The sequence below is a fragment of the Panthera pardus genome, unplaced genomic scaffold (assembly GCF_024362965.1).
Source record: "Panthera pardus isolate Hobbes unplaced genomic scaffold, ASM2436296v1 HiC_scaffold_8, whole genome shotgun sequence".
In the NCBI taxonomy this organism is placed as follows: Eukaryota; Metazoa; Chordata; class Mammalia; order Carnivora; family Felidae; genus Panthera; species Panthera pardus.
The window spans coordinates 53,330,191-53,357,621 of record NW_026527013.1 but is presented as its reverse complement, the minus strand read 5'-3'; the positions used below and the strand labels follow the sequence as shown (position 1 = coordinate 53,357,621).

The window sequence follows — 27,431 nt, the reverse complement described above, 5'->3', positions numbered from 1 at the left end:
AATGCTATACAGCAGTGAAAAGGAATGAGTTTTCAGCCACCTATAAAAATAAAGGCACCACTCATAAACAAGTTGAGAGAATCCACTCACAGAAGAGTCCATGGCACACCGTTCTATTTGTATGAAGTGGTCCAAATAATTTACACTGGTAAAGGTTAGGATAATAATTACCTTATGGAGGTAGTTACTACAAGGGGGCACAGGCAGGGAGGCATTAAAATTCTCTTTAAAATGCCTGCTGTGGGATCTGTGTTCTAGACTGGGTGCGTGGGTGATTTTGGAGGTGGAAAAATGGTGTGTACTAAAGCACTGTGAAGGCAGATTGAACTGTTAATTGAAGATTGGGTCACATATTGGGACTATCAGTGATTTTAGTCCTTCGTATGTTAAATACCTGGGACTTTTCCTTCATTGGATTTCTTCTCTGATTTTTACCATGGAAAGCAGTTCTAGCCAACTGTGAAGGGATACATCTATGGGTGATTAGGATTTGTGAGAATGTGAACATCAGAATAATATTTTATTTGTGAGGGTCCTTTGGATGGGATTTATTGAACCTACGTTGTTTTTAGTAATGAAAACCTCTAAAATAGCAATAAAATGTTACAAGAAAACATTTGTGTCGTTAAGCATATAAGGTACTAGTTGTAAAACTAATGTTATGGTGTTTTGCAAGAGATTTCTCCTTCCTTAAGTGCTAATTGATTCAATTCCTTCTCCCAGTACTGATTTATTCTGATTTAAGACATCAGTCCAAAGATGTTAGCTAAGTTTATCATGGTGATCACTTGGCAATATATACATATATATATATATATATTATATATATATATATATATATGTATATGTGTGCGTGTGTGCATGTAGATATATATATTGATTCACTATGTGGTACACCTGAAACCAATATAGTATTATATGTCAATTGCACTTCAATATATATATATATATATATATATATATATATATATATATATATATATATAATATAAAATAGTACTTTTAAATACTATTTATATCTTAAATCATGTTAATAAAGCAGATTTCCTATTCAGTCATTTGAGAACAATTGAACTAGTTTTGTTGGTATTTTAATTTTTGCAGAGTTTAGTGACAGTTCAACTGTTTGTTAAAAGATATTTGCTGTGACTTTTAAATAAAATAGGAGGCTCATTGTGTGACTTTTAAATAAAATAGGCTCACTGTGTTTGAAATATAATGTATATCAGATGAGAATGGCCCAAATTGTGCAGTTTGTCTTCTCAAAATTATCTTTGCATTTTAAAATTCACCCCTAGAGGGTGCTGTTGTATTGAAAGTTTAAATCTTTGTTTTGAAGAACCATTTTAAAGTTATTTTTAGAGTACTGTACATATATTTGTGTTAAAGTACTACTATATTACAGCAAATAATCTACTAATACTTAATTGAAGGTGAGAGTGTTTTGGGGAGCCTGACTGGCTCTCTCAGTCAATGGAGCATGCAATGATCTTGGGGTCGTGAATTTGAGCCTCATGTTGTGTATAGAGATTACTTTAAAAATAAAATCTTAAAGTTGAGAGTGTTTTAACTTAGAAATGGCACTATTTTATTAACAATAAAAGTCAAGACATATAGCTTAATGGTTTTTGCTTTCGTGAAAAATTTGACAAAATACTGTTTATTTTTCATCATTTCACTGTGAGCAGCTCCAAGTTAGAGAAATAAACAATATTTTACTGTATACTTAGGAAGTCTTTCTTTGAAAGGAAATTCAGTGATCTAGGAAGCCTAATAGATATGTAGGTTCACCTCATGGATACTTGAGGCCTTTGAAAATTGTTTTGTTTTGGTATCTCCTTCAGCTCAACAGCTATGATTTTGAAGACCTACTGTGTGCAAAGCAGCCTTTATTAACTGGTTGGGGAGAGATACATAAATTATCTCATAGTCTCCCTTGTTTTAGAATTAAGCGCAGTATATCTAAAATAAGGTGGAATGATGCAGATTAATCTGAGCTAATGGGGTTCTTAGAGAAGTTGGGATTGTAGCTAGGCCTTCAATGAGCCACAGAACTTTGCATTCTAAATAATAGTTAACAGAAAAGGAAGTTTGGTTTCTTAAGTCTTCTTTCTTGACACGCAGTCTAGGTTCATTTAAGACTTTGGAGTTTAAGACATTTTAAGACTAGGTTCATTAAGACCTTTGTCTTAGTAATTACTATAATTAGATAAAAAAGGGAAAGTGCCTTGACCAAGGAAGTGTTGTGCAAGCATCAGCATCATCTTTACTCTTGCTGCTGTCGTATTATTTTGAGGAATGTACCCATAAATGGCAGTGGATTCTAGAGATGCTTTGAAATATTTTTAGACAGCCAACTTCTTGTTCAACTGATACATTAAGTCAAGGTATAGTCAAGCTTCCTTTCTTCTTTTGGTTAGGTCTGTTGTGATTGTTATATATCAGGATACAGTGATTTGAAGAGAATAAATGCTCAGTGAAGAGAATACTTTAAAATAAAAACACTAGCTAAGTATCTAACTTAGAATCCTGGGAAGAAGAGAGCAGTTAAATCCTCTGGAGGAGCCAAATAACGGAGTAGGGTTATTTATATTTCCCAGTGTCTTTGAAGAGATTATTGTTAGACTTAACATTAAAATATTCCCTTCTCCATACATGTCCCCTGATGCTTATAACAGCATTGTCTACAATAGCCAAATTATGGAAGCGGATTAAGTGTCCGTCGATGGATGAATGGATAAAGATGACAGGGTGTATGTGCACAGTGGAATAAAAGAGGATGTAAACTTGCCATTTGCAACAACGTGGATGGAGCTAGAGAATATTATGCTAAGTGAAGTAAGTCAGTCAGAAAAAGATAAATATCATATGATTGTGCTCATATGTGAAGTTTAAGAAAGAAAACAAATGATTATAGGGAAAAAAAGAGCGAGAGAGGCAAACCAAGACTTTTTTTTTTTTTTAATTTTTTTTAACGTTTATTTATTTTTGAGACAGAGACAGAGCACGAACAGGGGAGGGTCAGAGAGAGGGAGACACAGAATCCGAAACAGGCTCCAGGCTCTGAGCTGTCAGCACAGAGCCCGACGTGGGGCTCGAACTCACAGACTGCGAGATCATGACCTGAGCCAAAGTTGGCTGCTTAACCGACTGAGCCACCCCGGCACCCCGAAACAGACTCTTAACTATACAGAGAACAAACTGATGGTATTAGAGGGGAGTTGGGTGGGGGATGGGTTAGATAGGTGATGGGGGACTAAGGAGGGCACTTGTTGTGATGAGCACTGGGTGTTGTATGAAAGTGTTGAATCACACATTATACACCTGGAACTAATACTACTCTGTATGTTAACTAACTGGAATTTAAATATAAAAACTTAAAAAAATCCAAATGAAAAAAAAGTTCCCTTCTCTCTACATGTTCTAACGAGAGCATTTTGTTTTTAAAAAAAAGTGTCTGGAGAGTGAATTTGATCTCCCAGCTTTTATTAAGCAGCTCACAGTTTTGGTGATTCTATTCTGAATTGGTAATCCACTCTCTAGCAAATCCAGCGATTTAACCTAGTAACCAGCCTGGGCTGCTGTCACCATTTGGCCATCATTTTCCCACAAAGATGTTGAGATGCTGCCATGGTGAATACTTAGGGAGCGCTTAGTGTATGCTGTGGGGAGCTTTATACCAAAAACTGAAGCTCCATTTTTTCTCTCCAGAAGCTTAGGGTCTGTTTGGGGAACCGATACTAATACATGAAATAACAGGTAAACAACAGAAGACAGAAAGCATATGCATACATGTTTACGTGTTCTGAAAGTTTAAAGTACAGGGAATTTCTCCTTTTTTAAAAATTTTTTAATGTTTATTTATTTTTGAGAAAGAGAGAGAGAGACTACGAGCAGGGGAAGGGCACAGAGAGAGGGAGACACAGAATCCGAAGCAGACTCCAGGCTCCGAGCTGTCAGCACAGAGCCTGACGTGGGGCTCGAACTCACGGAGTGTGAGATCATGACCTGAGCTGAAGTCAGATGCCCACCTGACCGAGCCACCCAGGCACTCCCGTACAGGGAGTTTCTTTTTAGTTTCTTTAGGACATCTTTGAATAAACATCTTAAACGTCTTTGAATCTTACAAAGGTCTCATGTTTGGCATCTTTAGTTGTTAAATCTAAATTAAAAGGGTGTATTGTGGTGTTAAAAAAAACAAACAATCATATGATTCACCACTTAGGCCTTACCAGGGCATGTTTTCTCATTATGCACCTGCTTTTTAATAAGTGGGGAACCTGCACCCTCACCTTGATTCTGTATGGAAATATACTCTTTGTAGGTAAATTAGAAATACAGAAAAATGTCAAAAATGCCCATCACTCAAAGACAGGCACTGTTATTTTGATACTCTTTACTGTCTCTTTAAGACATACACTTATTCTCTATGCATGTGTATATATTCATTAATATAGAAGCAAAATTGGTGTCCAGAATACACACTGCTTTTATATCCTATTTTGATTGTATCCAGTTAACCTATGTAGTACTGTTATACAGTACACAGTATAGCACTTCCTCGTGTCATTCTATTTTTTTTTTTCTAATTTGTTTTAACGTTTTATTTATTTTTGAGACAGGGAGAGACAGAGCATGAACAGGGGAGGGTCAGAGAGAGGGAGACATAGAATCTGAAGCAGGCTCCAGGCTCTGAGCTGTCAGCACAGAGCCCGACGCGGGGCTCGAACTCACGAACTGTGAGGTCATGACCTGAGCCGAAGTCAACTGCTCAACTGACTGAGCCACCCAGGCGCCCCTCGTGTCATTCTATTTTTGAAGGAATTATAGCCACATAATATTCTGTCGTTAGTATCCGTAGCTTAATATGATGTCAGACTGCTTTGTAGAAAGGCATTTTCTGTTTATATTTCAATAGCAGTAAACACAAATTCTACTGGCATCTCACCTCACCAGCATGAAATAAGATGCAAAAGTCTTTTGTGTTGAATTAGGCAGATACAAAATCACTTGGTTTTTAAAAATGTATTTCTTTATGGATAAGGTTGAATAGTTTTCAAAAATGTATTGGTTATTCATTTCTTTCTTTTGTTCTTTGCTCATTTAAAAAATATTTAGATTCTTTTGTTAACTTGTTTTAAGTGTTCTTTTTGGAGTGCCTGGGTCGCTCAGTTGGTTAAGCGTCCGACTTTGGCTCAGGTCATGATCTCACAGTTCGTGAGTTCAAGCCCTGCATCGGGCTCTGTGCTGACAGCTCAGAGCCTGGATCCTGCTTCGGATTCTGTGTCTCCCTCTTTCTCTGCTCCTCCCCTGCTCATGCTCTGTTTCTCTCTCCTTCAAAAATAAATAAAAACATTAAAAAAATTTTTTTTAAATGTTCTTTATCAAAAACATTGATCCTTCATCTACCATGATATACGTTAGAAATGTATTCTTCTGTTTTGTTGTTTTACTTCATTTTATGGTTTTCAAATGTACAAAAACCTAATAAACTTTGTATATTCAAATTCTTCAATATTTTCCTCTTGTAATCTCTTTCTTTGATTTAAGGTGTTTTTGTTTCAGGCTTAGAAATTGTTTCCCTCTTCCAAATTAGATAGTCTAAACATATTCTTACTGGTTTTTTGTATTAAAAAAATTTTTTTAATGTTTATTTATTATTGAGAGAGAGACACAGAGCGTGAGCAGGGGAGGGGTAGAGAGAGGGAAGACACAGAATCTGAAGCAGGCTCCAGGCTCTGAGCTGTCAGCACAGAGCCCGATGCAGGGCTCGAACTCAAAAACTGTGAGATTATGACCTGAGCCGGAGTCAGTCGCTCAACCAACTGAGCCACCCAGGCGCCCCTATTCTTACTGTTTTTAAAGTTTTTCAGCAAAAACTTTATTGCATTATCTGTATAGTGCTACTTATTCTGTACCAGGACCACCCCCAAAATGTTCTTTGCTTTATATTTTAAATATCTAATAGATCAAATTTCTTTAGTGTTTAAAAAAAAAGGTAGACCTTCTTACCTGTTTTTTTTGTGGATAAAATTTACAACCATCTTTCCAGTTTCCTTAAAAACAATTCTGTTGGTACTTCAATTATGAATATATTATTAGCCTGCAAATGAACTTGAGAAGCATTGACATTTTCCAGTATTTGGATTGCAACCTGAAGTGCATTCAGAATCTCGATGAGTGTTCCTCAAATGTGAGAACTTGTGGCACCAAAAGATATCAACAGAATCCAGTTTGGGAAACCTTGTTAGGTAATACAGTGTGTGCTGGGGTGGGCGGTTGGATGGGGAATCTACCTGTGAATCCTACTGTGTAACCTTACTGATTTTATTCAACAAGTATTCATTGATGGCCTACCATGTGGCAGGTTTATGCTAGACCTTGAAGAAGTGAAGAAGCCATAGTTCTTGCTCTTGAAGTCTAGACGTGGTTAGGATAGAAGTATATACCTGGTAAGATGATAGGGGCAGGGAGTGAGGACATGGAAGGAAGGGGGTTCCCACTGGATGAGAGGGGCGTATGCCAAGTCTTGAGGGAAGAATGGGTGTGTTTGCTGGGTAGACAGGCCAGAAAAGTCTTGGACAAAGAGAGAACATATGCACTGAGAAGTGAAACAGTGTGGTTTTAAAGTAGGCGATTCAGTGTGCTTCAAGCACGAGGTGAAAGATGTGCGGAGCTGGGCTGAAGGCCGTCGCTGTGGAGGGAGTTCACTGCGCTGCAGTCCGGCTGTTGTAAGTAGCCAGCCATCTGCACAGGGCTTCTCACACCACACCGTCTGGGTGGAAAACTAGGGTTTTCGTTTTTTGTTTTTTTTCCTGCCAGGCTTTATTGATACTTTGTAAAATACAACGAAACTCAATAGCTAGAAATATGGAAAAAATAAACCCTCATTTAAAAATTTTTATTAAAAAAATTTTTTTAAATGTTTATTTATTTTTGAAACAGAGAGAGACAGAGCATGAAGGGGGAGGGGCAGAGTGAGAGGGAGACACAGAATCCGAAGCAGGCTCCAGGCTCCAAGCTGTCAGCACAGAGCCCGATGCGGGGCTCGAACTCACGGACTGTAAGATCATGACCTGAGCCGAAGTTGGATGCTTAACTGACTGAGCCACCCAGGCACCCCTAAAAATTTTTTTTAAAGTAATCTCTGTACCCAATGTGGGGCTCGAATTTACAACCCCAAGATCAAAAGTCGCATGTTCCATCTACTGAATCAACCAGGGGCCCCAGCGCTCATTTTTTAAAATGAAGATTTAAGAGACATAAAATTACTCTGTCAAATTGCTATAAAAATTTGGAAATGTGCACTCTCCATTTCTGTATCTCTCTTATGGATAGTAGCATCCATTTCTTGAACCCCTCTGTGGACCACTTGTGAGTAGCACCACACTGGCTTCCTACATGAGTAGGGAAGATGTGTCTGGGTGCTGGGAATTTTGCCACAGATCATTCTGAACACAAATCAAGGTACACTTATGGGACCCACTCAGGCTGAGAGAATCCCATTGTAAGTGACACAGGGTCATTTACGGGAAGTTACTAAGTACTCCTATCTTTACAACTGTTTTTGTTTAAATCTGGTTAAAGCACTATATTTTATTTTAAGTTTATTTTTGAGAGAGACAGAGACAGCGTGAGTGGGGGAGGGGCAGAGAGAGAGGGAGAGAGAATCCCTAGCAGGCTCTGCACTGTTAGAGCATGGTGTGGGGCTCAAACTCACAAGCCATGAGATCATGACTTGAGCCGAACCAAGAGTCGGATGCTTAACCGAATGAGCCACCCAGGAGCTCCTAAAACCACTATATTTTTAAAAAGAAAACCTTCTCAGAAGAAGGGTTTAAAATGAAGTATCTTAAGGGGGGTAATTTTTTTTTTTCCTCAGATAAAAGCAGTGGTTTTTAACCTTGATTGCATATTAGAATCACCTAGGACTCTTCAGAAATGATACAGACCATGGGTCTCACCTCCTCAGATTAGTTTGGGATGCCACCTCAGCACTAGGATTTTTTTAAAGTCCACATTAATTCTAATATGCAGCCAGCTTTCTCCCATAGGGGACAGGCTAATGACTCATCATGTTTTTTGATTGAGACCTTATGTCAAAGAACAGCACAGTGATTGTACTCTACAACTATCATTTGAATTTGATCTGATGCTTAAAGATAGTGAGATTGTTTGAAATGCAGTAATCTGTGTATAGTAGATGCTCTAAGAGCTTTTTTTCTGACCCTCCCTGTCAAATGCCATTATTTTAATTATAATTGATAGTATATGTATCTTTTCAGCATAGCTTATTCAGACTCTAGGATATGTAACCTAGTGTTAATAAATACCCTTATAAATTAAAGCTTCATTTTTCTGTTGTCTGCTTCACCTACAGCTATCCAGTGATGGCAGTAGTATTGGGTATTGTATGAATCTCCTGATAAGACTTGATTAGAACAACTTGCTGTGTGCATGCCTATTATCCAAAATGCAACTGTCGCTGGATTTTTAACATATCAGCCCTTGAAATTATTTATTCAACTCTTATTTTAGCATATTAAAATTTGTCTGCAAATTGTCTTGGTCTACAGTATAACACATTCCTTGATATTTTCTAAGTCTCCAAATAGCATACAATAATATCAACATATGAACACTTCCTTTGGTGAATTATTATTCTATTTGTGGTGCCAAGAGCTAGCTACAGTCTGCAAAGACAAAACTATTTTTCCCCCTATTTGCTGGTGTGCTCTTCATGTGCCAAAGGCTCTGAACGTTCAGTGATTTACTCATTCAGTAAACAGCTTTTGGGTACCTGCTTGTGCTAGATATTGGAGATATGCAAAGTTTAAGGCTCCGGTCCTTCCAGTAAGGAACAGCATAGCAGCATGCTACTAGCCACGAATACACAGATGGAACAGCTTTCATGTGTGCAAAATGAAAATAATTTTATTCTGCCCCACACCCCATAATTTCAAGTAGGCATTTGGTTTTGGGTATTATCAGTCTTACTTGCTTAATCGTCCCTCTCTCTCTGTTTCTTCTTTCTCTCTCTTTCCCTCCTTGTTTTTTTTTTGAAAAGTTATTAGGGGGAAAAAAAAAATCCTAAAAGTAGTTCTACCAACTGTTTTGGGGTCATGGGCCAGTCATTTAATCCCTCTGAGCCTCAGTTTCTTCTGCTGTAAAAAGGTGATACCATCCCTGCCCTGTTCATGTGAGTTGTTATGAGGATTAGGAGAGAAGTTACATGTTAACATTAACATCAAAATTTGAAACACTGTTAAAGTATAAATGGATATTATAAAACAATTTTGGAAAGAAAGAAAAAAGGAGCCTTACAAATATGGGTGGAATATATCCCACAGCAAAACCACTGTGGGTTTCTGAACCCCAACAGGAAGGTACAGCAAAGTTAAGTTCCACAGACGTTTGCTTCCATGATGGATTTTTTACTTTTTACTCAGCTCCTGAAAAAGAAACTTCCTGGGTTTTCTTTCTCCTCCTCCGGTTGTGCAGTGGCAAGCCTGCTTCCCGTCAAGAGCAGCTCTGCACGGCCCCTCTGTGCAGGCTCTCCACCTCCTCTTTCTCTTTCTTTCAAACACTTAATACATTTAGAGACTGATCTTGTGCAGAAAATATCCCTGACATTTGAAGAGCTCCAGGGATTCAGTGAGCATGCTCCGTGCTCCCTCCCGCTGGGAAGAGGAAGCTCGTTTACATACGAGTCATACCAAGCATAGCCAGCATGTCAGCGCAGTTAACTTGCAGCGGGCTGTGAGGAAAGCGAGCGTGGCTTTGTCCTAGGAAATGTGCTTCGTGTTTTTCGTTTCCACTCCTTTTTTATTTCGAAGAAAGACTCGTAAAGACTTCAGAAACGGTTTCTAAGTGCTTGATTGAGGATACAAAACATAGACCATCTACAAATAAACCCTTGAAGGGTTTTGTGCGAGTTTGATTTTTTTTTTGTGCGTGTGTTTTTTTCCCCCCTCTTTTTTTGTTTTTCTTTTTCTTTTCTTTCTTTCTTTTTTTTTTTTTAACTTTTACATACTTTGTTTTGATCATCTGAGGCTGGGCCTCCCGTCTTTGTGAAGTTTAAGAGAAAGCCAGGAGCTACTCAACAGTAACTGATTTTTGAAACGTACTCTTTTGGGGCGAAAGCAGAGAGCTGGTTTTCTGTGCTAGCCCAATAAATGCTATTTATGAAGATGGATCTGTTGAACTACCAGTACTTGGACAAGATGAACAACAATATCGGCATCCTGTGCTATGAAGGTAGAGGTTCTGTTCTAGAAATTGCTCTTCCATTGCTTTTGTCAAGGCCACTCCTCCTTTAGGGTTCTGAATGCCTTCTGTGTATTTTGTTCTCTTTCTTGGGATTTCAGGGGGCTTTGAAAGGCGAGTGTCTGTTATGTACTATTTTCAATACAAAGTTTGTTGTTTCCTATCTTAGCCTTCAGGGTTAAAGTTTGTTGTTTCCTATCTTAGCCTTCAGGGTTACGGTGGGGGAGGGAAGGCGGTGAAATATAAACTGTTAAAAGTTTGCTTTTTGCTTGCAACATATTAACTCTTCAAATTTTTAACTCTTGATTATATGATTATTTTTTATTTCTGTTGCTGTTTTCTTTAGAGGAAGAACTTCCAGGACCCAGTAAAAGTTAAACGTGTTATGTTTTTTTTTTTCTTCTTTCTTTCTTTCTTTCTTTCCCTGCTTTGATACTTATTTTAAATCTACACTGTGGACAGTATTTATACTGTATTGCAGTCAGTGCTTTGGATTTTCATGGAGAGGGGAACGGAAAGTTACAGTGAGTTTTTGTTTTCAGGAGTGATTGTCCCAAACAATGAAGAATTTTTCTGTTCAGTTTAGGGGACTGGAAGGGCACCCATGTCACAAAGCACAGACTGGCTCTTTGTCTGACTTCCCATTTCCTGTACAGCGCTGAGAGAGTTCTGACATTGAAGGATGTTCCCTCCACACTCCAGTCCCTTGTGGAAGTGATTGCACAATGCACCAACCAGAAAGCTAAATTGAAAGAAAGAAAGAAAGAACCTACGCTAAATTCTTATTGTTTATTGCCTCCTGCTAATCCATGAGGTGTTTCCCCACTGGCTTGTAGTGTTTCAAGCTGTCTCTGTTAGTAGGAAGAAGAGAAAAAGTGATTTCTTAATCTGTTGGAACATTATCTACGTGCGATTTGAAAAAGTGGTAATGGCCAGGGTTTGAGTGGCCGGAGAGGCATCTCCGGGGGAATTCAGCTTGGCAGAAGGAGTGTTTTTTGTTGTAACCACATACAAATCCAGGAGGAGACATCTCCTTTCTGATTCAGGACGGGTAGTTTCCATGTTTTCTCTTAATAGTGAACTGAATGTTTCTTTTGAAAAAGAAAACATTGAAGAAACTTGAATTTTTCATGTAAAAATTGCAGGCCTGTTGTCTAATCAATTGAAAACTAACCCTTTCCCCTTCAAGGAAAATAAAATCTCATTCATACTGTTTTTTACTTAACTCTGTGGATAAAGATCTCATACTTAAGAATTTTTTTTAAGGTATATATTTTTAAACTCCTGCTTGTTCCATTAAAGAGATTTTTGGTGAATTGCTTTCTTTGAATCTGCTTCTTTGAGTAGCCTGTTGCTTCTGAAGTCACTCATTTAAAAGGCAGACACTCCTTTAAAATGTTGCTTGTGAAATTAACATACTGTAGTTTTTTAAACTTTTCTTTTTTTCAGTGAACAGGAAATCAAAACTTTTAAGGCAATATCTGTTGGCTTGTCTTTGTCGTTGAGTAATATGATATTTTCAAAACAGAACGTAATGATCAGGCTAAGAGAGGAGTATAGGGATTGCGAGGAAATTGATACCACATTAATTTTTTATATCTCCAGTTGGGGGTAGTGAGGAAAAGCTTATGGAAAACTTGTCCAGGTTGATTTGTTGTTCCGTAGTGTGTAATGATACTCGAAAGCAGTCTGCTTGCAGCCCCCTGTCTATTTGGGAGGAAGAAACTTTGATTTTGAAAGTTGAGTAGATACGTAGGATGATTTGCCATAGTCTGTTTGGTTTAAACATCTGCTGCTATTTTCCTTACTACGAAAGTTAACATTATTTTAACACCAAAATAAATACACAGGAAATGAAGAAAAGCACAGCAAAATTCGAGTGGTGTTTATAGTGGGTAGTTTATGCCCTAGTGGTTTTCTTAGTATAAACACTGCACACATCTGCTCTGAACTCAAAGGGTGTTTTTGAAGATGAACATAAATCTCAGATGGGATTTTTTTTTTTTTTTTTTTTTTTTTTGGTAAGAAAAGTAGGAACCTTTACTATTATTGTAAATCCAGTACTTTGGAAATGTTCGTATTAAACATAGCAGCTCACCAGCATTCCAGGGAAGTTATTTGGAAAATGGAACGTACAGTTGTAGGCAGCATTTGATTTCACTTAGGACACAGGCAAGTTTTACATCTCTTAAGAATAAGGGACAATTTAATTTTCTGAAGTTTTGGTTTTACAAATCAAGATGTTGATGGTTGTTCTTATTCTCTAGGTCAGTCATACCATATTCCTGTGTATTGTACTTGGCTCTACTCTGCTAAATAAACCATGTGTCTGCACTGTCTTTCTTCAGCCTCTGTGGCAGTGTTCCCACAACTAGATCTTTTTTAGCCAATTATCTTGTAGCATACAAGGCCTTTCTGAAATCCCACATGGAAAGCGACTCCAGTGGCTCAGATGTGGACTCTGCTCGGTGACTGCCGCTTTCACCTTAGTAGTCTGTAAGCATAATTGAAAAAGAAATAAAGGAAGAAGGTTTGGGGTGGGGCCCACTGGTAGGAGAAGGAGAAGATTGGCAAAGGACAGAAAGAATCTGATTTCTGCAAACCAATTACCTTCATTGGTAATGGGCAAATTAGCAGAACTCTGCTTGTGTTAATGTGTCTCTTCAAAACCTTTATGGTTTGTTTCCACAACCCTCAATAGTTAACTTATGACCCTATTGAATGTTCGAATTACACCCACTCGAACCCCAATTTTGCCTCTATCTCCGTGAAGAGGTCATAGGCCAACCTCAGCCTTCGTTTTCCCCCTGTGAACTCCTGAGAATAATCCACTAGTAGACTGGAAAGCTTCATGAAGGCAGGACAGTCTGTCTTGGGCACTACTGCATCCTGGAGTCCTGGCATGGTGCCCGATTTGGCTCTCAGTAAGTGGCTGACTCAAAAAATCCATGAAATCTCTCCACTGGTGGTGTAGTCCCTACTGTACAATTTAGCACTTCATTATAAAAATCTTGTATTCTCTAATTATCTCATAATTGCAGAGCTGTACAGGGCCTTAGATAGATCTTAGACATTTGACTTTTTTTTTTTTTTTGGCCAAGGAAACTGAAGCCCAGAGAGGTAAGTTGTGCATTCAAGTGTATTCAGAAAGTTCGTGGCAGAAATGAGCTGTGGTGGGGATTCAGTGGGTTTGATTAGTCTCTGATTTTTCTACAGCATTCCTGCCTCCAAATTATTTTACGCCTTGTCTTCTTAATTAATAGCCCCTCTATGATAGGGACTGTGCTTGGTCCTGGGGGTGCTTCCAGCTCCCAGCCACAGGGGTGGCATCTTGGATTACAACACACAGCAAACCTGTCCTGGAGTCCTCATTGCTGTGAAGCCAGTTGCTGGTCTGGGTTTCCAGGCTGTTGTGATGTTCAGGAAAGAGTCATGAGGACGCTGGGTGACCAGCCTTGTTGGAATTTGTGCTTCTTCTGCTCTGGTGCTTAGGTTTGCTTACTTTTTTTCTGACTGTGCAGAGCGGGAGGCCCTGTGTAATGCCACTTTACCAAGAGTGTTTTCCCAAGGGAGCAGGGAACTGGTTAGACCATTGATTTTTCTCAAGATGGCTGACGGTTATATTTACATAATTACGTGGTGCTGAAAACATAGGTCCTAATAAATGTGCTCATGGTTGGCCGTGGCTTTAAGCTGCTGTTAGTGATACTTTAATTATGGGTTAAGAGCCATTAGTGTGTAATTTGGTAGAAGAATTCTCCCCTTTTAGTTTAATAGTGCGATTTATATTGGGAGAAAGTAAGAATAAATTGTATATTGCAATCATCGGAAAGCTTAAGATTCTGAGTTCCTCAGATTTTGAGCTGTTCGTTGTCTTAGAACATAATTATCACTTATTTCATCACAGGCTGCACTTAAATTAATTTTCTGGAATCGAAAGGAAAATGCACACAAGAGTTGTGGCCTGAGACTCTGCCAGGGATATGAGGTTAGGTGAGGGATTTCTTTTGTTTTCTGCCTGTCTAACCAGCAGCAGTTTAGTGTCCTTTGTCTAATGAGTTCAGAGGCATCAGGAAAACTTAGAGCACTGGGTACTGTCAAGGTGAAAAGGCCACAGAGCAGAGCCATTTGAACCCCCCTCTGTTCCCCAGGCCTGCGTATCAAGTGACCAACTCTTGATCCAGAGGTGTATTCCGAAGTAGAACATCTGCAACTATTTTGCTGTGGAAATTGGTTTTACTTTACCATTTTATTTGCAGGAGAGGGTCAGGAGTGAGGAGAGAGAGAGGGAGAGAGTGGGAGAGGAAGAGGGACAGGGAGAGGGGGAAGGGGAGGGGAGGAGACGAGACCCGAAGGAGAAGGCAGAGGAGAGGAAGGCTGAAAGGAGCTTGGTTAGTACAACATGCCCAGGTGAGCCCAAGAGATCTCCTTCGAGAGATCTGGCCAGTTTGTATTTCTTCAAATTACAGTTTGTGAAGGGAAGGTGTGATTATAGCCTCCTTCCTTCTAGCTCTCCGCCCTCGTTTCTCTACTCTCCTCTGGAAGGATTATTTTACTTGGCTGTTTATCTCTTGGAGCCTACACATGGCTTTGTTTTGGAAGGCAGATTTCTCTTCCTTCCTTCCTCCTTCCCTTCCCTATTGTCTGCATGGCCTTCTATTCCTAGCGTGTTTGGATTTGTTGCTGTAAAGATTTTTTTTAAACATGCCATAAGATACAAAAAAATCCCCCTCAGCATGTGAGAAGATTCCAGACCTCTCAGTACAGCCTTGCTCTGCTCAATTGTGAGGCTGTTGCAGAAAACTTGGTTTTGTCTGAAGAAATTGGATCCAGACTTAGCACTTATGCATGTATACAAATCTATAAAACCAGTCTTACCAGGGATTGTTTCTGGCTAGATTTGTTTTATCTCCTTATCTGAGCATTTATTCAATGACTGTTTATGTTTAGTGGGATCTCTGTAGTGCATACTGAGCTCATTGGAAGTATTTTCTAGTCTTGCTCAGCCATATCAGTTTGTTCTACAAAATAGTCCCTCTCCCTGTTATATTTTTTAATCAACTCATATGTCGGCCACCCCCTATGCCCCCCTCCCCCCCAAAACTTCAGCCACGGACACTTAATTTTAAAAGTAGAGTCTGAAAACGATTTTACGTTCTCCATTTGTTCTCTCTTTGCCTTCCTGAATGTTGTGTTCTGCTAAATTCTAAGGAATTATTTCCTTCAGTTTGCTTTGTTATCTTGCCGCCTTTTCTGCACTTCCCACCCCCCCCTTTAAAAAAAATACTATAGATTGTTTTAATTTCAGGGTATTATATACAGATTATGTTTAAATCCTAACAATGTGAATTACTACTAGTTGAAAGAATGTTTATTTCCCTTAAGTAAAATAGAAAATTTATTCTTAAAGTTATCTTTAATTTGTGGCCATTTAAATGATCTTTCTGAACTCTTTAATATTTTACTTGTTTGTTTGCAAAGAAGTCTCTAAACATAATAAACAGGTATATTTAGTAAGTGATGGCAGAAAACAGTTCTGTCCTTTTCCCACCCAGTATCCATTCTCTTAAATGTATATGGAAAGCCTGTGCTCTGCTGGTATGTATTAAGTCTTGGGTTATCTCTCTCTCTCTCTCTCTCTCTCTCTCAACATTTTTTATTATGAAATGTGTTGTATGTACATAAACATGCATGAAACATATGTGTAATTTAAAAAGGAACAACCTTGTAATCACTACCATGTCAGGAAATAATCAATCACCTCCCTCAAGTATTCTCTCCCTGTCATATTCCTCTCAGCCCCAAGAGGTCATCACAAAGTTTTGTCTGTTTTTGTTTTTTTTTTTTAAGCCCTGTATAATCAGAATTATTTTCTATGTCTTCTTTTGTGTCTTACTTATGAGACTTTTTACAATGGAGATGTCTTTGTCTTTTCCATATGAAGCCAGCTTATCTTCAGGTGTGGAGAATCTTGGCTGTGGAACATGTGTGGATGCCCCAGCATCCTTCTTGCTCACCTGCTGGTCACTTTTAAACAGAGTTTGGTCCAAACTTTGTTTTCAGCCAGTGTTTTGTTCACAGTCTTCATCACCTGTCAAAGCCTTCTGTTATCCAGGCTGTAATGGGAAATGGTGCGTTTGAGAAATTCTGCCCAGTTTTGGTGAATGCAGAGTTGGGGGACACTTGAGAAACATACCTTAATTAGGATCTGAACAACGACTTTCGTTCTGCATTAATAAGCAATTTGCTTAAAGGCTGAGACTTGTTACAAGTCAACTTTGTTGCAGTGCCAGATTTTTTTGGATGTTAATCCAGGGACTTTTAGATACACAGAAAAAGCTTGGGTTGTTCCAGTATTCAAACAATACTCTACATTGTAGAGAGATGGCTGTCCGAGGGCAACAAAGATCTGAAACAATAGTCTGCATTATGCACCATCTAAAATTATGAATGAAAAAGAATCATCCATATGTATTGCTCTTGATTTTTATTTTATATCTGTTTTGCATGAAAATAGTTGCCTGTTAATTGTTCTTGGCTAATGATTTGATTTTAATAGAGTGAATTCTAGAATTTAATGATTTGTTGCAGATACGTTCTGCCAAGCAATTTAGCAAAGTTGTTTACACTACCCCAAGTCCAGCTGGACAGAGTAAGCCTGTGCTTCTTCCCTGATAACAGTTAAGGGAGTGATGAGTGCAAATTTCTGGACACTTTTCCCCCTTGGAAAACAAACACACATCTTCCATTATGTGGCAGCACTATTAAAGTGACAAGGGATTAATTTAAAATTTTAATTTAATGTCAACAGCTCTTTCCGGTACCCATTTTCTCCCATTCTTACTATGTGTGTCCTTTTAAACGATTGTTGTTGCTTTTTTTTTTCTTTTTCTGATGAGCAGCTGATAAACTATTGGCTGACCCCAAAGAGAACTGTTGTTTTATTTTCCTGCTGAAAAGCTATGACCTTTTTGCCAATGCATAAAATCACCCATGAGAGGGCTTTGAGTAGCTTTCTTTAAAGGAATACACAGTAACAGCTATACCAGGCTCTCTACGTTCTACTGAGCAGAGGGCACAAGAAATGGAAAATAGTAGTCATTCTCAGGATAAAACCTATAAAAAGTTTTCTAGCACTGCTCTACTGAATTCAGATTTGGGAACAGTTACCACCAGTTTCTGGAGACCATGATTGGGAGCCTTTTTCTCTGATAGGCTTTACACCAGTAAAGGATGGCTGATGTTGGTAGGGGAAGAGGCGGACTAGAATTCTAGAACCAGTAGCAGACATCAAACATCGCTCTTGGTGTCCGATAAATAGAATATACATGCTGTACTTGGTTCTGTATTTTGTACGACACAGAGCGGGAAAAGGCCTCTTATAGAGCTGGAAGAACCCTTATATATCCTTTAAGAAGAAACTAGAAGAACCACCACATCGTCCTTTTTCACCTGCAGACTCTTCTGAATCTAACTCCATGTTTCTTCCCTTTCCCTTAGGATCAGCAAAAGGCGAATTTTAATTCTTTGATTGGTGGCTCACTGGTCCCAGCTCTTCTGGCCTCAGGGACTTTATGATCTGTTTCTTTTCTGATTTCCCCCTTCTTCCTCTCCTGGTTCTTTCTCTTCATCATGTGTTTATGCACACAGGTCTCTCCCAACTTCAAAACAAAACCAAACTCATCCCTAAATCTTTTGCCGCCCCCACCCCAACCCCCCCGCTGCAGCTATTATTAGACTCTTTTCTTTGCCATCCAGGTTTTTGGAAGAATGTGGTCAACCTATTTCTGGTTCCCTTCTGCCCAGTCTCTCCTCAATCCATTGTTGTCTGATTTCTGTTCCCACAGCTCCGCCAAAGTTGTTCTGGACAAGGTCACTAAATGATATCCTTCATGGTAGCTTGAGGGGGCACTTTTTAGCCCTTACCTGTTGAACCTTTTAGTACCATTTGGTGTTGATTCCTTCCAAAATCTTAAAATTCTTATATCCCTTGGCTCAAACACTTTTTTGAGTGTTCTCTCCATCGGGAGTGAGGTGCTGGCAAGCATATAGTGAGTAACATCAGCAGGGGCTTTCTAGAGCTTCTGGGGTTGGTAGGAGGGTATTAAAGAGTGAGGCAGGCTGATAAACATTCAAAATGAGCAAACTGTGGTTACAACTGGAGAATAGGTTGGAAGGGAAGGAGGGAATAAAGAAATAGAGAATGTAAACCTGTTGCAGTGGTTTAGGCAAGAGATGGTAGAAACCCAAACTGTGGTGGTGGTCGTGGAAAAGGAGAGTAGTAGACAAACTAAGACTATTTAGAGAGGAGACTGACAGGAAGGACATGGTGAGAGATTAGAGCAGGGGATGAGGGACAAGATACAGAAGATGTTGAGGGTGCCTCCTAGGTTTCCAGCTTGGCCACATGAGTGGAGTGTGCTGCCATTTGCAGAGATGGGAAACCATCTCTGGTTTGGGGACTGGGTTCTGGGATGAGGACTGGGTTCTGGGATGAGGTCATGAGTTTACTTTTGGATACGTTGAGTTTGAAAGACCTTTGAAATTTCAAAGAAGAGCTAAATATTTTAAGGTTGGGTATATAGGTCTAGAGTGATACGACTTTGGGGTAGAGAATAAGTGAAGCTCTGGGCAAGAATGGTCACCAAGGAACAAAGAAGACAATCAGAAGTGGAAGAGGTTCTAGGAGCTCTTCTTCTAGTTAGGGCTCCATCGGTTTTCTTTTTTATTCCTAAAATAACCCTACAACTAACCCTTGCCTGCAGTACTGTTCCCGTCTAGGCTTTTATTCATTATATTACCAGAATGCCATCCCTTATGTACTGTTCCAGCCTTAATCTTCAATTATTCCTTCACCCACACCCTATAGTCCAGATACATCAAACTACAGTTGACCCTCGAGCAACATGAGGATTAGGGGTGCCTATCCACCCTCCCCCCGCCACCTCCCATGCACTTGAAAACATGCATGTAACTTTTGACTTCTCCAAAACTTGACTACTAATAGCCTACTGTTGACTGGAAGCCTTACTGATACTATAACATAAACAGTAATTAATGTATATTTTGTATGTTGTGTGCGTTATATACTATATTTTTATAATCAAGTAAGCTAGAGAAAAGGAAATGTTAATAAAAAAATCATAAGGAAGAGGAAGTACATGTACAGAACTGTGCTGTATTTACTGGAAAAGAAAACCAAAACACGTAAGGGGACCAGAGCACTTCCAACCCACGTTGTTCAAGGGTTAGCTGTATTTCCTTTGGATGAACCATTGCCTGTCTCTGAAATCCCCCCTGCTCTTTGTCTTGGATTTTATTAGTTTCTCAAGTGCGGAGTCTTCTAGAAAGTGACCCTCCTCACCTCTGCCTTTTTAGCTGGGTTTTGTGTTGTGTTTGTGTTTTCATGGCATGCCATGCATGCTTTTGTCAGAGAATTTATCTTTCTTTGTTAAATACTCCTCTGTCTGCCTCACTATAATCTCGGGGCAGCTAGAACTTGGTCTTTCACCTCTGTTCTTAGCACCAAGCGCCATGGTGTCTACTTAGGTATGAATCTCCTCCAGTGTCTTTTTGTTAAAGAGAGAAACATTGAAATTGTGTGATTAACCCAAGGATACTCCATTATTTGGTAACACAAGAGAGTTGGTTAACTCTTAGAATGTCCTTCTTAGAGGAAGGAATGGCAGCTGGGAAAGGAGGGTTGAAAAGGAGAGGGGAAGAAAGAAAACTCTTTGAGGCTCAGTTTCTGTATAGAAACATTGCAAATGGGCTGGTTGGTTGTAAATAACTGCTCTTATTCTTGTTTCCTAGTTTCTGCACTGTGGATAGTCTAGTAGATAACTGATCATTTATGGGAAAATACTTAATGCCTATTGTGTGCTAGGCACTGTTTTATGTGTGGGGGGTATAGCTGTTAAGAAAACAAGTAGTGATATCCCTGGATTTTTGGAGCTCCATTCTGGCAGGGGAGATACCGTGAACAGGTACATAAACAAGATAATTATAGATTATGAATAGGTCATTATTATAGGTTGACGTCTATTAGCTGATTTACTGTTTGGAATAGTTACAGCCATACTTAAAAAAGTGACTGCTCTTATTGTTAAACTTCAAAATATAGATTTGAGTGGATGATTTATTTCCCTCATGATGCTGTGAAGGATTTAAAAGTATTTTGAGGAGAGGTGCCTGGCTAGATCAGTTGGAAGGGTGTGCGACTCTTAATCTTGGGGTTCTGAGTTTGAGCCCCACATGAGGTGTAGAGATTACATTAATTAATTAATTAATTAAACGTATATTGAGGAAACTTTTAGAAAATTTCCTTTAGAATTTTAGAAGTTGGATCTTTTACTTGGCTTTTAAACTATGGTCGGAGAGTCAGACTGCATCACTCCATTTTACGTTGAGAACTAACATTTATTGTACTATTACCAACTTTTTCGTTAAAAATTTTTTAATATTTATTTATTTTTGAGAGAAAGAGAGAGAGACACAGAACGGGAGCGGGGGGTTGAGGCAGAGAGAGAGGGAGACACAGAATCTGAAGCAGGGTCTAGGCTCTGAGCTGTCCGCACAGAGCCTGGCGGGGCGGGGTTTGAACTCACCGTGAGATCATGACCTGAGCTGAAGTTAGGACGCTTAACTGACTGAGCCACCCAGGTGCCCCTCAACTTTTTCTTAAAAAAAAAAAAAAAAAAAAAAGGTCAAATTTTTTTTTTGGGTCCTAAGAGGAATAAAATATATTTAGAATTTAAAAAATTCAGTGAATTTCTAAACGGCTCAAGGCATCAATTGTATGTTCTTCTTAAACTTTTCCGATCAGACCTTTAAAGTTCTTGCCCTGAACAGAATAGATCTTCCAACACCCCAGGGGGAATTTTTATTGTGTGCTCTTTATTTTGTGATAAGAGTATTTGGGAAGGGCTGGATAAAATGTAAACCTTGGACTTCACATGTATAATAGACTACTGGGATGTTCCACCTGTTCAATTTTTGTTTTTCTTCCTTTGTTTTTATTGACGCATAATTGATTACGGTGAAATCTTAAGGGCATGGCTTATAATGAATTTTTTTCCCCTATAATTATTACCTTTTGGCAGAACCCAGATCAAGATATAGAACATTTCCATTACCCCAGAGTGTTCCTTCATGTTTCCTTGGACAGGCCATACACCTCCCCCAACAAAGAGAACCACTATTTTGACCTTCCCTAGTCCTGGATTAGTTTTGTTTACTTTTGAGCTTCATATAAATAGAATCATTTGATTCCAACTTTTTGTGCTCAACACAATATTTTTGAGATTCACCCATGTTGTTGTATGGATCAGTACTTTATTCTTTTGTATTGCTGTGCTATAGTCCATTATGTGAGTATGTCACAATTTGCTTATCTATTCTAAGGTTGGTAGACCTTTGCATTGCTTCTAGTTTTAAATTGCTGTAAACATTTTTTTTTTTTTTGTGGTAAAATAAACATACACTAAAATTTGTCATCTTAACCATTATTAGGTGTACAACTCTGGTATTAAATTCATTCACTTTGTGGTACAACCTCAACGTTTTTGTGCAGGCCTTTTTGTGGACATACACACTCCTTTCTTTTGGATAAATACTTACGTGTGGAATTTCTGGGTCATTTGGGTATGTTTAACTTTGTATTAGAAACTCTCATCCGTTTTCCAAGTGATCATACTGTCTTACTCTCCTACTAGTGTTATAGAAGGGTTCCAGGAACTGTACATCCTCACCAGTACTTGGGTTAGCCCGTCTTCTGCATTTTAGCTTTGCTGGAGGTTTATGGACAATATTAAGGTGTTTTTCATTGTTAACTTAAAATTCATTACTTGTTTTCCATTGCTGTTTGGTATTATGTGTGAAAAGACATATTCTTAACTTTTGATGAGTTGATCATCTCAGAGGCTGGAATATGTGTATATTTCTTGTCTAATTTCAGACAGAGGTAGTGATTTTGGTATTGTCAAAGGAGGGGTTGTTTTTCCAAATGGGTAAATCCAAGCCATGGAAACCAGCAAGCAGCTAGATTGAGGGATGTGAACAAACACCAACGTGGCACAGAGGACTCTTTTTTTGGGAACACTTTTCCTTTAGCGTAATGTTGCTTTATTTCTTACTTGGTAATGATTCATCCAACCACTGGCCTGTTAAAATAAAGCTCAGGGAATAAGCTCTCTTAGCTCCACAGTTTGATTTATCTTCTGGTTTGTCTACCATTCCCTCTGTAGACAATTTTAATTTCCCCCCAGTTTGGAATGTTCTTCCTGCTCCTTTCCAGCTATGTGAATTCTGTATATCCTTCAGGGTGTAGCTGAGCCTCCCTCTGTGAAACTTTATCTGAAACTTTTTGTTGGCAGGGATTGTACTGTGTGCAACCTTTCAAATCCTCCATGGCTAACAAGATGCCTTGTCTTCTTTCATGTATGACGATGTTTATATCCTCCTCTTTTGAATTTCTGTAGGGTTTATAGCCTGTAATATTCATTTGGCAGTTGTATCACCTTGTATTTTGTTATCTTTAATGTAAATAAAGTGTGACATTAAAAGCAAACAAATGTAATAACTTACACATCTAAATAAGTAAGGTGTTCAAACTTGTCTTCACAATAATTACCTTGGAAAATTACACATTTAACCTAACATTGTGGTGATCTCATTCTCAGAACATTGTTGGGTTTGTTTTTTTTTGTTTTTTTTTGTTTTTTTTTGAACTTGCCTTCAAGGTCTGAGGTATATTCTTTGGAATATTTTATATGATGGTTAGTGACTGTATACATGTGTGTACATGAATGCATACACACATATGTATTATATGTTATATATGTGTGTGTGTGTATACACACACACACACAGATATATACAAGACACTTCGGATATATATGACACTTGTAGAGTACTTACTGTTGGCCAGGCACAGTTCTGTGTAAGTATGCCTATAAAATGATGAGCTAGTTTTTTTCTGTAATTTCAAAGCCAGTTCCACACGTGGAGTGACAGTTTTAATGAGTGAGTTTTCTTTTGAATAAGTAGGTACACATCATTCTAGAGTGAGTACTTTGAAAATAACAAGACACCTTTGAATGTTTAACAAAAACTTTTAAATTCAATTTCACTGCCATCTAGATAGGAAACCACTACATTTAAAGTGTAAGTTACTTGAGGGAAGGGAGTCTGGCGTCCTTTGTATATTCTCTGCCAGTAGCACTTGTCATTGTTTGTGACCATGACAGGCACTAAGTAAATGTGTGATGATCTGAGATCATAGAGCCCCCCTTTTTTTTCTTTTTAAAGTTTATTTATTTATTTTGAAAGAGAGAGTGTGCCTATGAGCGGGAGATGGGCAGAGAGAGAGAGAATCTTAAGCAGGTTCTGTGTTGTTGGCACAGAGCCCGATGTGGGGCTTGATCGCACAAGCTGTGAGACCATGACTTGAGCCAAGATCAAGAGTTGGATGCTTAACCAACCCAAGGAGCCACCCAGGCACCCCTGTAGAGCCCTTCTTTTATAGGGGGTAGAGATAATTTGATCGTTAAACTGTATAGACTGATAGTTTCTGGCTTTGTCTTTATTCTGTTCAGCTTTGCTCCCTGATTGTATTTCGTGCAGTGAGGCTATTGGTGGCCTTCTAGCAACCTGTTTCACTTTATGAAAGATGTGAATGCCACTTAGTTTATCTGTAAGTGAGTTTTTGTAGAATGAACCTTCCTTTCCCATTAAAGAGGTGGGATAATCACAGCTCATAGCTATCACAGTGGTGTCTAGAGGGAAATGGTGTCTAGGGTGGGAAATACGCATGGCACCTTAAAATATGTTACTACCTTGTTAAGGTTATGAAATCTCCAAATATGCTAGATCTGATGTGTCATGAGGAAACAAAACTTCAAATTCCTTCCTTTCCCAGGGGCTTATCTTTTAAGTAACAAGAGGAGAATGAGAGGACACCTCAATACTCATCCACCCATACAGCGACTCCTGTTATTTTGATTTTGTGTCATATGTATGTAGGGTGTTTTTATTTTTTTGCACATTTTTTTGTGTTCAGGATTTCCCTACCATGTTTGATTTGCCTCATTTTATTTTTAAAGTGTTTTTATTTTGAGAGAGAGAGAGAGGGAGAGAGAGAGAATGAATGAATATGAATCCCAAGCGGGCTCTGTGCTGTCAGTACAGAGTCCAATGCAGGGCTTGATTTCACTAACAGAACAGTGAGATCATGACCTGAGCTGAAATCAAGAGTCAAGCCAACCGAGCCCCCCCAGGTGCCTGATTTACCTCATTTTAGGTATCGTTGCAGCTGTAGCAGTTGCTTAACTAGCTCTTACAATGCCCAGGGCTCGCTGAGAATCTTGGAAAGATAAAGAGCTACCATATTTACTCACTTCATTGTTGGTTCTGTTTCTGCTATAGGTTTTTAAAGGTGATAGTTATTTTAAAATTTAGTATTTTTAAACAAAATTCACCCCTGTAAAGTGTTACAACTCTGTGGTTTTAATATATTCACAGTTGGGCAACCATCACCATGATCTAAGTCAAGAGCATTTTCATCACCTTCCAAAGAAACCTTATACTTGTTAGTGATCACTCTCCACCTCCTTCTCCTTCCAGACCCTGGTAACCCCAAGTCTACCTTCTGTCTCTACAGATCTGCTTATTCTGAACATTTCATATAAATGGAATCATACAATATTATGGTCCTTTGTGACTAAGCATGATGAAAGGTTCACTTATGTTGGAGCATGTATCGGTACTTAATTCCTTTTTATTGCTGAATACAGCCCCTTGTATGGGTATACCACATTTTATTTATCCAAGAGATAATATATTTCAAGAAGCAGCAACAGCTCCTGCGTAAAGGTTGGGCTGAGCAGTTATACAGACTACAATGCCTTCCTCACTCTTCTTCAGCTATGAAAAAGCAAGAGAAAAACAAGCCATTTTGTTTGCTGATTTGTACCCGCACTCCGGCAAAGATGTCATGGGCCCATCCCAGTGGTATAAGTTCTCTAGAGCAATAGTGTGGTTTATTTTTAGTACCTGAGTGATAATTTCTGCTTACAGGTAAGCTGACAATCTCTGGCTTTGTCTTTATTGCATTTGGCTTCACTCCCCTGTTGACACGGTGCACAGGGCAGTAGCTATTTGTGAAGTTGGTAGACTCCTGGCTCTCGGGTAATTTACACTTTAGATGTGGTGATTTTGTGTAGATACATAAAATTTTATGTATTCGTGTGTGTGTGTGTGTGTGTGTGTGTGTGTGTGTGTGTGTGGCAGTGAAATTGGCTTTTTATTTTAGATCTGTAATTTCATGTGGATTATTTATTGATAGATATCTATATCCATACATTATACATAAATTTGAAAATATATACCTACATCTGTATCCATATCTATCTGTATGGATATAGATAGATAGTTGGTCTTGGACATTTTCAAGCCTGTACTTTGAACCAAATGAACCAAATGTCATTCAACCTACACCAGAATGGGTTGTAAACTAAGTGTTGTGTAGTTTTGCTCTCAGTTGTCATGGGGTCAGAGAAGATAGAATGTCAAATGCTTGTAGGATTTAAAAGAAATGTGCTGCCATAGATGAATGATCCGACACAAATGGCAGCACACGGCTCTCCTGAGTGATACCTTCTGTCCCGAAGTAGCACTGAAAAACAATCTGGGCCAAAAGGAAAAAGCTTCTGGTACTTCTGAAGTTTTGAAAAGAGAAAGAGAAACCTTAGAAGTTGGCATGTGATTTTTTTCTAAATTATTTTATTATTTTATTTCTCAATTATTTTTACTTTATTTCTTATATTCTCCAAGTATTTACAGAATGACGTTTTACAAGGCAGATCCACCAGAGAATTTTGATCTCTCCCTCCACTGACACCAGTCACGCTGAATGGGTCTTCATGCCGTCCTCAGTTTACCTGCTCTGACCTCTCAGAGAGTGATCATGGTGGCTTTGTAGCTGGCCTCAATTTAATCATGAGGAGTTAGTTGGGAAAATGTGAGCAGTTTCCCACTGAGCAAGTTACAACAAGTTCCTGGAGTTAAAGTAGAAATTTCTCTTTGCTCCCTTCCCTGTTCCTTTTGTTTTTCTGGGCTTTGAGAAATTGATGAATTGGACCTAGAATCTATTAGGCTTTTATTGAATATCTCAAGGCTTTTATTGCACAATTGAAAGCTTTTGGGGGCCTGAGTTCTTTTGTTATGCAAAAGACGTATAGGAAATATATGGCAGTATACACATTAAAGAGAATATAAGGCAGCAGATGGCATATCCATTTTCTGTGTAAAGAAACTGAGGCACCAGTGAGGGTCACTTAAGTGCAGATTCTAGCCTCTAAAGAAGTGAACATAAAAAAAAAAATAGAGAAATACATCTTTGTTTGAAAACAGAGGTGAGCTCTTCTAAAGGCTGTCTTTAGCGATTTCACCTGCTATTGTTGGCTGGTGGTAATGGGGAGAGCCTAAACTCTATTTCTGAACCCCAGCTCTTCAGTCATTTCTTGATTGAATGCTTGAGCATTAAGATACTCACAGCCATCAGTTTTCCCTTCCACCAATCACTGCTCCAATACCCCTTAGGCAGTTGGAAATGTTTGATTGATCATAGTATTGATTGATTGCACTATTGATCAGTTTGGAGACTGGATGGGGCCCAAGAGAAGATACAAGCAAAATGCAGGGAACCTTCTGGGGAACATGCTAAAATTATAGATTTTTAGGGTCCCTGGACAACTTTTTCATGAGGACTGGGGTCGGGCTTAGGAAAATGCATCTTAAATAAGTGTCTCAGGTTGTTCTGATGCAGGTGCTCCAGAGACCACACTTTGAAAAGCATTGTACCAAGCGGAGAATAGGAGTAGCTGAATGAGAAACAATAAGGAAAATTTCCATAGATTGATAAAAATGAATGGGACCTACTTTTGCTCTAACTAGGAGCTCAGTAGATCAAGATCATACTTAACCAAAAGTTAATTTATTCCCAAATTTCCAGTAATGCATTTGTTACATGGAGTCAGTTTCATTTGAGTAGCCATAGAAATATTCATTAGCCACTTACAGAAAATCCTGCTATAAAAATAGAATGTCTCTTTTGTATGACACCTATTTTTAACTCTTTGCTAATACAAGAGCCTTTACTGCTTTTT

General features: G+C 38.7%; 1 protein-coding gene across 3 annotated transcripts in view; it reads left to right on the top strand.

Annotated features, from left to right (window-relative positions):
• The window catches only part of VGLL4 (vestigial like family member 4), a 164,368-nt gene that overhangs the window by 76,024 nt on the left and 60,913 nt on the right, over positions 1-27,431 (top strand). Inside the window, exon 1 of one of the 3 annotated variants that reach the window (XM_019428137.2) lies at positions 9,679-10,257. The exons of the other annotated variants lie outside the window; for them this stretch is intronic. Within the exon in view, the coding sequence (XP_019283682.1) occupies positions 10,176-10,257 (82 nt within the window). The 5' untranslated portion in view covers positions 9,679-10,175. Of the gene's footprint in view, positions 1-9,678; positions 10,258-27,431 lie in introns of those variants that run through there. 3 annotated transcript variants of the gene reach the window in all.